General features: G+C 36.2%; 1 protein-coding gene across 1 annotated transcript in view; it reads left to right on the top strand.

The window, feature by feature from the left end:
- The window catches only part of Tdh (L-threonine dehydrogenase), a 240374-nt gene that overhangs the window by 190704 nt on the left and 36009 nt on the right, over positions 1-13661 (top strand). The window contains exon 6 of the mRNA XM_090401872.1: positions 7087-7174. Within this exon, the coding sequence (XP_090257998.1) occupies positions 7087-7174 (88 nt within the window). The remainder of the gene's footprint in view (positions 1-7086; positions 7175-13661) is intronic.

The following is a 13661-nucleotide window of genomic DNA, read 5'->3' as shown; positions in this document are numbered from 1 at the left end:
CAAGCAGGTTATTGTTCCTCTCTGTCGAACCTTGATAAGACCCCATCTAGACTACTGTGCTCAGATTTGGTCACCTAGGTTTCTTCTTGATGGGGAGGAGGTGGAGAGGATCCAGAGGCGAGTGACCAAGATGATAGTAGGTCTGTGGAATGAACCGTATGAGAACAGGTTGAGGATTTGTGGGTTGCAAAAATTGGTTGATAGGCGGAGGAGGGGAGATATGATTGAGACATTCAAATTACTGAAGGGTTTCTATAAAATTAATTCAGAAGATATTTTTGAGAACAGGGCTGGTTGTGGGAGGACTAGGGGACATCCATGGAAACTGGGCAAAAGTGTGGTTAGTAAAGGTGTTTGAGCTGGGTTCTTTACTTTTAGAGTAGTGAATGAGTGGAATGCGTTCCCTGAGTCTGTAGTGGATGCTGTGACAGTGAATGAGTTTAAGGCGAGGTATGATAGATACTGTATGAATGTCAAATAGTTGTGATGAATATGATTTGGGGCCTCCCTCGATGAGTCTAATGACTCCCTGGAGTTGCCCGTAATAATAGTAATAATAATAGTAATATTGTCTCCATTAACAGCCAAAACAGTGGTACATCTTGATTGCATGGACCAGATAAAATCATTAAACAATTCTTGTGGGATATTTCTCCACTCTTCTGTGAGAGTGGGGAAATATTGGGGAAGCATTTTTGAGCTCTTGAAGCAATCGTGGTGGCACCAGTCGAGCAGAAACACGCCTACCTAAAGCATCCCAGGCATGTTCGATTGGATTACAATCTGGTGAACAGGCAGGCCAGTCCATTCATTCAATACCTTCTTCCTCAAACCACTCTTGTACCAAATTTGCACAGTGTGGATGAGCAATTGTCATTCATAAAAATGAATTCTTGGCCAATTGCAGCAGCATATAAATATATTATAGGTTCCAAAATCTCATCGCGATATTTTTGTGCTGTTAAGGAACCGTTTCTGATAAAACAGAGATCAGTATGGCCACCTATACTTATTCCAGTCCATACCATCAAACTCCCACCTTGATGTTGGGGTCTTTCACAAACAAACTGTGGAATATTTCTTGTTCCATTTTCACGCCATATCAAGATACGTCGATTTTCTGGTTGCAGACTAAATCTGGGCTCGTCACTAAAAAGTACATGAGCCCAATCCTTATTTGTCCAATTGCTGTGTTCCTGTGCCCAAATTCTTTGGGCTCTTTTGTGATTTGCAGTAAGTGGAATGCAAACCATTGGTCTTCGAGCATATAAACCTATGGTATGGAGATGATTTCAAACATTTCCCGTCTTCAGAAAGCAATTCCAAAGTCACAAAATTATGCTTTGAGATGCACAACACACTTGAGTGACAACTTGCTGCATTTGTCCAGCTTCTAAACGACCAGTGGCTCTCCAAGCCATGGATTCTGGGATATCATGTTGCTCTACCATTTTTAACAAAATAATGGATAGTAGGTCACACAATTTTACAATTGAAGTGATAATTATGCACTGTGGAAGTGAGCGCAACAAGTCACGCTTTTATACCCCCCCACATGCTAAACGGCTAAGCCACATTTCGACAAGTCTTAACATGATTTTGTATGCAGTTGTGTGTTCTACACTGTTGTATATTAAAAATATTTAAAAATAAATGTGTTACATTTGTAAATTATTTTTATAACTTTATAATTTACAAGAAAACCAAAATATCCCCTAATTGTTTTGAGCAGTATATATGTTGTACTATCACATTCCAAAAGCCTTCATGGCTTAGTTAGTAATGGCCTTTTAGTTGAAAAAAAAACTAGCTTAAAATCCCACCTAAGACATGATGAACCTTTATAATGGCTTTTCAGTTGAAAGTGAGTTAGCTGATCTGATACAGTAGTGGTAAGGTTTTTTCCTCCTGGAAACTTGTTTTTTTTATTTTTATTTTTTTTTTATCTGCAGGACAGACACACTAGCTTGAGAATACACACAGCTGATAGACATAGCATTCAACACCATATCAGAGGTACTTCACTGTGATATGCTATTTAGTCTAACATATAAAGGATACATGAGATGAGAATTACACATTCAGTCATGAATGTATACTTTAATATCATATTCGCTTTTTTGAATTTTCTGTCAATAGTTTGTGGATTTGCAGCTTTAGCTTCAAACCATCCAGTGTTAGAATTACAACTAGAATTGAACAAGTGAAATACTTGTTTTAAAATCTCATATTGGAAGTTCATGTGAAGAGTATTTGACTAGGTTGAAAAAGTATTTGGGGTGCTTAAGGGTCAAAGCTGTATAGTTGAGAGGAGACCTCCACATAGCTTTTAAAGGAATGTGGAGAACCGACCAGGGCTTCTGACCTAATGTCCAATCCTCATCTTCTCGTGGTGCACCCTGTTGGGTATCTACTTGGATACTGAACGAATGAGGATGGGCTGGCAATTTGGGATTTAGCCGACCAAATTGTATTCTTATTGGTTAAATCAAAATAATAAATGATGGTACAACATGACAAAATTTCATGCCGCCTGCGGCATCGCCCAGTTAGACAAGGCATTTGGTGTTTTCGCCAGGGAACCAGAACAGACAGCAAAAAGTCACTACTGGAACATATCTTAAAACATACCCCAACTCAACATCACTAGAGTTCAAGATCGGTAATATCAATATAAGAAGCCTGAATGGCAAAGAAATGGAGCTAGCTGAGGAATTAGATAAGTACCAGATCGAAATAATAGGGGTGACTGAAACAACAAAAAAAAAAGACAAAAACTGGTGAGATCTTTCTGAGCAATAAATACAAAATGTTATATTCAGGCAATGAAAATCAAGGAAAAGAAGGAGTAGCCATAGTATTCAACACAAGATTTGAGGCTAATCTTCTTGAATGGCAGTCAGTCTCAAGTAGAGTAATGTGGGCAAATATGAGAATGGGGAACTGGACAATGAGACTTATTTGTGCCTATGGTCCCACAGAAGGTTCTACTAAGGTAGAAGTGGAGGAATTTTTTGAGACTCTAGAGAAAGCTACTGACACAATGAAAAAGGAAAAGTTGGTCCTTGTTGGAGATCTAAATAGCAGAGTAGGAAGTGATTGTCAGCCATACAAAAATATTTTGGGAAAATTTGGAGAAAAGAGCAAGGCTAATAATAATGGCAAATATCTGTTGGATTTCTGCTCAGGACATGGACTGGTTATTACTAACACCATGTTCCAACATAAAAATGTGCACAAATTCACATGGAGAGAAGAGGCTAGGAATAAGAAAAGTCTCATTGACTATGTTATTGTTGATAGTGATGTTTTCTCCCTGGTGCAGGACACCAGAGTGTACAGAGGATTTGAAATTGGAAGTGATCACTATTTAGTCTTGAGCAGGATAAAATTAAATTTCATATTGAAAAGAATAACATGTAAGAAAGTTTTAAAGCGAATAAAAGTTGAGCAGCTCTCAGATGTTAACTGTAGACTAAAATACACAAAGATTATTCAAGAAAAAATGAAAGAGTTTGAGAACAGGAATCAAACCTTGGAGATTCAGTGGCAAGCCTTGAAAAAAACCCTGATTGATTCAGCTAGAGAGGCACGTGGTGAAGTTGTCTGCAAGGATAGAAAAATTAGAACTCCATGGTGGACACAGGAAGTTAAAGAGGCAGTGAAGGAAAAGAAGAAAGCATATCAAAAGTTCCTGGCAAATAAGTCAGCTTTTGCTCTTAGAGAATATAGAGACAAATGCAAGAATGCTAAAGACTGTGTAAAACTAGCTAAACAAAAGTCATGGGAGGACTTTGGCAAGAATATAGAAAATAAATATCAAGAAGGTGGCAAAATATTCTGGAGGTTGTTGAAGAAGCTTAGTAATGGAGGAAAGAGTGCTGTAAAAGGAGTTAGAGATGATAAAGGTGACATGAAAACAGGAGAAAAAGATATCCTTGAAGTATGGAGTAATTACTTTGAAAAACTGCTAAGTGAAACAAGCAGTGATGACAGCACGGTGGTAAAAAACACTGCCCAGGCATGCAGTCAGGAATACATATCCATACTTGAAGTAGAAAAAGCCATCAAAGTCTTGAAATGTGGAAAGACAGCAGGAGTAGATGATATTCGACCAGAAATGCTGAAGTATGGTGGTATAAAAGTCTTACAGCGGCTGCACTGCATAGTTCAGAAAGCCTGGACAGAGGGACGAATTCCCGGTGATTGGAGTAGAGCTCTCATAGTACCCATATAGAAAAAGGGAAATAAAACTGCATGTGAGAATTACAGAGGTATTTCCCTACTGAGTGTTCCTGGCAAGATCTATGCAAGTATACTTGAGAAACGGTTGAGAAGAATTGTGGAAGAAAAGCTTGGTGAAGAACAAGCTGGATTCAGGCCAAATAGAGGCTGTCAGGATCAGATCTTCACTTTACGACAAATAGTCGAGAAAGCATGGGAATATAATAAAGATCTGTATTTAAGTTTTGTCGATTTGGAAAGGGCATATGACAAGGTGCCAAGAGAGAAGCTATTTAATATGCTACAGTTATATGGTGTCAATGGGGCATTATATCAAGCAATACTTAGTCTTTATTTGAGTTGTAAGTCAGCAGTTAGAATTGAAGTAAGTACGGGAAGATGGTTTAATGTTAAATCTGGTGTGAGACAAGGATGTACATTATCCCCTCTGTTATTCATTATCTATATGGATCACATTATGAAGGAAAGTGGTATTAAACATGATATCAAAATTGGAGATGTTAATATCAGCTCTTTGCTTTATGTGGATGATGTTATACTTCTAAATAAATCCGCTACAAGTCTGCAAGATTCTCTGACTAAATTGAATAGCTGTTGTAATAGATATGGTATGAAGGTCAGCATTAAAAAGACAAAGACAATGAAAATAGGTAGAATCATTGAAAATGTCCACTGTGTTGTGAATGGAGAACCTGTGGAACAAGTAAAATATTTCAGCTACTTAGACACAATTTTTACTGAAGATAGTAAATTAAATATAGAAATAGACAACAGAATCAGCAAAGCTGGTATGGTGGGAAGTCAATTGAATAAGTTCATATGGAACGAGAGAGAAAATAGTCGGAACACTAAATTAGCTGTATACAAGACAGTGTTCAAACCAGTTTTAACTTATGGATCTGAGAGCTGGGTCAGAAGTAAAACACTTGACCAAAGACTAGAGACCGCAGATATGAGAGTCCTGAGAAAGATTATAGGTGTGAACAGATGGCATCAATGGCAATATCACATTAAAAACGAGGATATTAGGAAAGAACTTGACATTGTCAGCATCCAGGAATGCTTTAGCAGAGCTAATCTCAGGTGGTATGGTCACTTAAACAGAATGGGTGAAGAAAGATTAGCAAAACAAGTGTTCTCTGCCAGGTTGGCAGCAAAAACGACCCAGAGGAAGACCAAGATATAGGTGGATTGATACGGTACAAGGTGCCTTAGACGATAGAAATATAAGATCTTATAATGTTGGAGTCTTGACAAGTAACAGACTGATTTGGAGGAAAATTGTAGATAAGAAGTTGGTAATGATGTCATTTTTTTCATGTAGTACTATCATATCCTGTACACCCCCTTGAGAGTACATGGCAGGAATTTGATGATGATGATGAAAAAGTATTTTAGCTTGATGACTCGCATTGTACCTGAGTTTCTATAGCTCAAATTCTGCATGTTTCTTCTGTCATTTCTATTAATTTGTGAATAAGAGGAGCACAGTGAAATGAATTTTGTCAGGCATAATCTAAATTTAATTTATTAAATTAGGTGGTTTAATCATGAGCTTTTAAACATGCCTGTTTAAAAGCTCATGATTAAATAAGTTTTTAAGTTAGTTATTACCTTCTTTTAGTCTGCATCTAATGTTATCCTGCTTCTTTCTTCTTATGATTCAACTAACTGGTAACTTTCTAGAAGTGCACAGTTCAAACATTAGAATAAGAATCAATGTAATTTTTTTTTTCAAACATGAACTTTCACACAGTTTGAAGGAAGAAAACCTCATCTTTTTTTTTTTTGATAGTTTCACCATATATAGTACTTTAATATCTTCGACAGACTAAAAAAATCCTGCTATAGAGGTTAAAGGTCTTTTTCAATCTTTCAGGCCTACAGAATCATCTACAACTGCAAGACACTCAAAATTTCATGCCACAGTTAATTTCAAGTTTGAAATAGAAACATATTATCCACTTCTGTTGGATGATATTAAATGAGCTGTTTGGAACAGGTTATCTGTTGCAGTCTAATCTGGGTAATGATAATAATAAATCTGGGAAATAATGATGCATTTCAATCTGCATAACCCAGCAAGGAACCTTGGGAAGAGCTTCTATTGCCTTATGATTCCATATTGGTTACTCAGTGGATATATATATATATATATATATATATATATATATATATATATATATATATATATACTGGGTTGAAATAAATATTGATACAGCACTATATTTCAGAGAAACCAATGTGCACATACCTCAATATGATATGATATGACTTCATTTTGGTCCTTAGTACATGTTTCACCCTTCTAGGCATATTTCACTAGTTTAGTTCAAAATACTTGACTCATCACATTTTGCTTTCACCATGAAAATCACATCATCACTGTTGAAGTTTGGTGTCTAAATACTTATTTCAACATAGTATATGTGCATGTCAGGATTGCTTGCTTGACTTAAGTTTTCCAGTCATTTTATTTTCTACCTTGAAAATGAAGTGAACCAGAGAGTTAATTATTTTGATTCTCATGGGCAGAACTTGTTTCACAGAATCAAGAGAATCAAATTATATATCTTGATTTGTAAAACTAGTTGCACAAAGAATGTAAATTAAATCAGTGAATTTATATTGAAAATACTGATGAGCATATATAGGAGATAGAGATAATTATAATCCAAAGTCTTAAAAGGTATTTCATATTTTGCTCAGTAGATTATATATCATGATTATAAATCATGCACACATTATATGAATTGCTGAATATATATATATATATATATATATAGTAAAAAATTAGGAGTAAAACTATATGTGAAACTTAAAAATATTATTGCTTTATAGTATTATCATCATAAGTATGGTCTAGACTTCAGATGTCTTAGATTTCCAGGTGTGATATCTGCAGATAATCCTGGGGGAGGTACAACAGGTAGGTTGAAATCATTATATCAAATGGTATTCTATAAAGTAATAATGTGGATGATGAGATGTCAGCGGATAAGAAATTGCACGCTTATGCAGACTATTTCACAGGACAAAACATGAGCTCAAGCGACTGGAGAAGCAATTGGTGTGTGGTACAGAAGGACAGAGATGAAAGAAAGAGTGAATGGGAAAAGCATAAAAGTGTGAGAAACTGGAAGAAAAGAGATAGTGTTGTGTGAGGATTGAATGATAAGAAGTATACTTAATGAGAAAGTGACAAAACCATGTTTTCCAGGTGCAAAAATTCATCATAAAATATTAGTACCAGAATCACTTATGTTTAATTTTAATGCCTTTATTTATAAAATTTTTGGCTAAGTTTCATAGCCATTGTCTATACAAGTTTTTTAGAGAAATTTAGACAAACATAAAGGATGTACACGTAGGTTTCTATGGTTAAGCAGTTTCTGTGGGAAGTTTTTGGTATTGAGACCACATTGTAATATGAGGAGTTTATTAAAAATAAGCAATTAAAACCCGACAAGTTTCATGCGTCATAAGACTTTCATCAGGGGTAGTGGATACATAAAAGTTTTACACAACAAAACCTATTAACAATTAATTGCATATATTAGATGTTTTTGATAACTTCACAACTGTTAAATATAATTGATAAACCAGGATACAAATGATGAATTCGTTACTGTATGCATGTTGGAGAACATTGCTAGTTGTTGCCATCATGTTCTGTGGCACACATGTTATATCCTAGGTCCGTGGCAGTTACATTTTTGATGAAATCAGACCATACTCGATGTAAAATTAAGCCTTGATTGTTATTGCGTTGTGTAGGGATCCTAAGCATTTGTGAGGCTTCTTTAAATTTTCTTGTGAAACAGTTATTATCAATATATGACATTTTTGTTTGTGGCCAGAGTATTTGATGACCAGTAGTGGTTGTGTGGAACGCCAGGCCAGATTTATGTTCTCTTCTTTTTTCAGTGTCTTTTATCTGTTCAGACATGCGGATCTCTTCCAACCTCCCTATCTGGCCTTCATAACAAATGCCACAAGAACAATGAATCTCATAATTGCCCGGTTTTTTCATGGGGTGATGTGGAGGTTTTGGTGGATGTAGGAATCTTGATATTTTTTGTAAAGGTAAAAAAGCCACTTTTATGTTGCACTCATGGAGTAACACAGCCACTTTGTCTCTGACATGCTCTGGCAACAAACAAAAATGTCATATGTTGATAATAACTGTTTCACAAGAAAATTTAAAGAAGCCTCACAAATGCTTACGATCCCTACACAATACAATAAAATTCAAGGCTTAATTTTACATCAGGTATGGTCTGCTTTCATCAAAAATTTAACTACAACGGACCTAGGATATAGCACACGTGACACTACAGAACATGATAGCAACAACTAGCAATGTTCTCCAGCATGCATACAGTAATGAATTCATCATTTGTATCCTGGTTTATCAATTATATTTAACAGTTGTGAAGTTATCAAAAACATCTAATATGTGTAATTAATTGTTAATAGATTTCATTGTGTAAAACGTTTTTGTACCACTTTCCCTGATGATGTAAATCTTACGATGCACAAAGCTTGTCGGGTTTTAATTGCTTATTTTTAATAAACTCCTTATATTATAATGTGGTCTCAATACCGAAAACTTCCCATGAAAATAAAGGATATTAGTGAAGCTGTAAGTTTGCAAAAGAAAGAAGCAAATGAGTTACTTGTTTTGGCAGGTACAAATGATTTGAAAGGTGAGAAATATGTAATGAGAGAAGATCTGAAAGTGTTGTTAGAAGAAGAAAAAATAAATGAAGAGTAAGAAAGTAAAGAAAATGAGTCTGCTGCCTCAGTATGATAGGACAGAACTGAGGATCATGATTGCCAATAAGTCAATGAGAAGATTATGCAGGAGTGGTTTGCAGTTTATAGATGTGTGGAATGAATTTGGTGGACATAAGGATATGTATATGCCTGTTGGACTGCACTTAAATGGTTTGGGAGTTAGATGTTTGGAGAAAGTGTTGTTCATTGAGAGTTTGGAAGTGCAAAATCAGGGAAACTAGAGATATTGGGGCAATCAAGCTGTGTCTGGCCACTCCTCTGACAAATCAGCATGAGTGCAAGAATGACTGTACAGAAATAGCCACCCCTGGGATAGATAAATATGAGTGCAGGAATGATTGTGAAGAGCTGGTTGTAGCTTCCCAGATTTCAAATCTGAATGCAGGTAATGACATTATGTAAGGGTAACTGTGGACACAAGGGGATGTTGAAATGCATGTACATGAATGCCGGAAGTATCAGAAATAAAGGAGAGGAGTTTTGGTATTGGTCAGCTTGACTTGCCAAAAATTGGCATCAGCAAGACCTGGTTGTCAGAGAATGATGTAATTACAGGGATGGAATGTAATGGATATTATATTTTTGGAGAAGAAAGAGGAAATAGGGCAGGATGAGGGGTATTATTAATGATAGCTGAAGAATTTCAACCAACAAAAATATAAGTTAAGGAAGATTGTTAAGGAAGATCACTGATGTGACATAGAGGCCAATAGGGCAAAATATATTGTTGGCTGCTGTAGACTTGGGGGTCCAGAAGAATATGTGAATGACATGCATCAGCAGATTAACACAATGAGTTCAGGCCAATCAATTATCATTGGAGACTTCAACTATGAGGATATAGATTGAAAGGAAAAAATGGGACATTGCAAAGTGGAAATGAAATTTATACAGTTACTAAGGAACAATTACCTGAAACAGCATGTGGTGGAGGTGACCAGGAGTTTTAGAATGCTGGATCTGGTAGCGCTAGCTACCAGATCTGCTACTATAGTTATAGAAGAGATATCTATAACTATAGTAGCACCTCTGCCTCTAATCAGGGAAAGTGACCATGCAGTCTTGTTCTGAGAGGTTGCTCAACACAGAATTTTCAATCGAGAAAGGATTTATGCGGAGCTATAATACTGACAATTATGACAAACTGAGGTGGCAACTTGGAGTATTGCTATAGCATTAAGAAGCTACGGGGGTGGTCTGAAAATTTCTCAGCCTAACAATGAAAAAATGAATTTATAATTTTAAAATTATTTTTATTTTTCAACATAATCTCCCATAAGACTAATACATTTTTCCAGCGATGCTCCAGTGCCATTATCCCGTACCTGTAGTGGTTCTCAGTAAGATCTGCAAAATAGCCCTCTACAGCTGCAATCACCTCTTGATTTGAAGAAAAATGCTGACAGCAAGGAAGAGCTTTAGTTTTGGGAAGAGATAGAAGTCGGAGGGAGCCAAATCTGTGGAATAGGATGGATGTTCTGTGTCTTTTCTCACAAATTTTTTCGTCTAGTCTGGTTAAAAGATTGGAATAACATTCCCCGGGTATTGTTTTACCGTTTTCAAGATAATTAATAAACAAAATGCCTTTAGCATCCTTAAACACCGATGCTATGGCCTTTCCTGCTAATGGAACCGACTTTGTCTTCTTCTTTGGCGCTGAACAACCGGCTTTTGTCCACTGTTTTGACTGCTGTTTGGATTCTGGTGTGTAATGGTGAATCCAAGTCTCATCCATAGTAATAAATCGATGGTTTTATTTTGTTTTATTCTTGTTAAAATGCACCAAGCACTGTTCAGAGATTTTCATGCGAGTGCATTTTTGATCTGCTGTGAGCAAGTGCGGCACCCATCTTGCACAAAGCTTTTTCATTTGCAATTCTTCGTGCAAAATATATCCTGCACATTCTTTTGAAATGCATATAGTCTCAGCAATTTCACGCACTTTGTCCCGCCGGTCATCCAATACCATATCGTGCACACTTCATCAATGATTTCTGGTGTTGTTATACTTTTTGGACATCTTTCACATGGATCATCTTCAAGGCTGGTACGGCCACATTTAAACTTGGCAGCCCATTTCTTAATTGTCGAAAACGAAGGAGAAGAGTGTCCATAAACATTTATGAACTCCATATGAATTTCTTTTGGCGTTAAATCTTCTTTTACAAAGAATTTTATAAAATTCTTTGTAAAATATTACAATACTCAATTTTATCCATTTCAAATACAACATATATATATATTATTATTATTTGTGACACCTCCAAGGAGTCCAAAGACTCATCCTGGGAGGACAACTCTCTGTCTCCACTACTAACATCGAACCTCTACTACCAATCATCCACACCAACTCCATCCAACCCCCACCACCATCACCGCAGCTAGTATTTTTAGTCTGTAAATTGCGTGCGTTCTGAAGGGCCGATTTGTCTGTATGCGGGATGAAAAACCGAGTTTCCAGGAGAAAAACCCCTGCTTCCTCCGTATGAGATTGGCTAACTCACCTTCAATTGAAAAAGTTTATATAAAGATTCCTATATATATATATACACACACACACACAACACTTTTGCTTCAGACAGCTGTATAAAACGACTTGCAATTCCACATGGATGCTTATGTACCAAAAAAAATAAAAAATAAAAAAATCTTGCCGATAGTGGTGCCATCTATGGTCGAGAACTTTTCAGACCACTCTCATACAAGGAATGAATGTCATTAGTGCATGAGAAGTGGTCAGGGATTGTTTGAGTGAGGCGGTATCAGACTGCATACCCAGGGTCAGGAGGTTAAACCAAGTAGAGATTAATGGAAGGAATATAAACAAAAAGGTGATCAGCATGCTCATGAGCAATATAAGGTGTGCACAAGAAGGGCAATTAGTATGGTAAGGAAAGCTATATCAGATTTTGAGAGAAAATTAGCTAAGTAGGCTAAAGAGTTTTTATGCTATGTAGCAAGTAAGAGAAAGAATGGTTGTGTAAGGATAACTTTACTCAGTGCTGATGGTAGAAATGTGACAGAAGCAGAAGAAATAGTTGTTAATTGATCACTTTGCAAAGGTGTCTGGAGGTACTCAACATATTGAAAAATATCAATGTGAATACAGCAGCAAGACTGGTTGGTATATCAGCTCATATGATACAAGAATGTGGAAGAGAACTGGCAGTGCCTCTGATGAAGTTGTTTAATCTATATTGCAGCTCTGGCAATATTCCAAGGGAGTGAAAGGGGGTAAGATAGTTCCATTACATATACCTCTAAGACAGAAGAAGCAAATTACAGACTAATTAGTACCTTTGGATAGGTAGTTACTGTATTGGAAAAGTTGGTTAAAGATAAAATTCAGGAATGAGTGAATAGGAATAAGATGCTCATAAAGGGGCAGCATGGCTTGATAAAAGGCAGATCCTGCCTTAGTAATTTATCCACATTTTATAATAAAGTGACAGCAGAATTGGATAAAGGAAATCGCTACGCTATGATACTGCTGAACCTTTGCAAAAGCATTTGATAGATTACCACATGGAAAACTATTACATGAGCAGACCAAATGGGAATGGATATGAGGCTGGTGGCATAGATAAAGGGATGGCTGATAGGCAGACATCAGAAGATAGTGTATGGTGAATGAAATCAAGGTGAATGAGGGTGACTAGTGGAGTGCCCCTGGGCTCTGTACGGTTCACGGACAATTCATCACGGGAAAATTCATCAAGAGGAAAATTTATCGCAGGGAAAACTCAAAACTCATCAAGAGGAAAATTTATTGCAGGGAAAATTCATTGCAGGAAAAATTATCACAGAAAAAATTTGCTGAAAGCATTATTCTTTAGAAAATTGAAGTCAGTTTGGTTTAACATGTGTTATGTAGAGGTGTGTGATATCTGATAGTAAATTGTATGTGAGAGATACTGCGAATTCCGATGTTGGTATAGTACTGGCTTATTTTTTAAATTTTTTTATTTACCATTGAAAATGGCTAGAAAAATATATCGACAGGATAATCCATCAGATGTTAAAGAGATTCAGCGAATGTTACTCGAGTCCGATGATGAGAATGATAGAGTTAAATGCGAAAGTGAAATTTGAACAGTAAATTGTATCTGAGAGATACTGCAAACTCTGATATCAGTATAGTATTGGTTATTGTTTCTTTTTTTCAATAATTTCTAGATTGTAAGTGAAAATAAAAAACCATCATGTATTATATTTGTAGTTTTTTTTTTTTTTTTTTTTTTTTATCGCATTTCAGCACATACTAGTAATGGATGTATCTCTCAGATACACGTGACCTAAGCTGCAATTTTTTGACCACGACCTCTGCAGGGTTAACCTCCCAACTGGCCTGGTCATATATATATATATATATATGTCCAGCAAATCCTGGATACGAGTCAGACCACTTGTTGAAAAAACATGGATATCAAGTGCATTTGACTGTCATATCCATTAGAAGGTGAGATAATCCTTCACGCTGACGAGAACACTTAACCAGATTACTTTGTGTATGTAGCTACGTTCAGTTACCTATTGCCAGAAATGCAGTTGCTTGCCGTTTGCTTGGTAACTGGAATCTAAATTATATTACCTACAAGTTGCATTTATTTTTGTTA

The sequence above is a fragment of the Typopeltis vanoorti genome, chromosome 12, assembly GCF_054136105.1.
Source record: "Typopeltis vanoorti isolate ZY-2024b chromosome 12, IOZ_Tvanoo_1.0, whole genome shotgun sequence".
Taxonomy (NCBI): domain Eukaryota; kingdom Metazoa; phylum Arthropoda; class Arachnida; order Uropygi; family Thelyphonidae; genus Typopeltis; species Typopeltis vanoorti.
The sequence above is the reverse complement of the archived record's forward strand: the minus strand, read 5'-3'. Positions and strand labels throughout refer to the sequence as shown.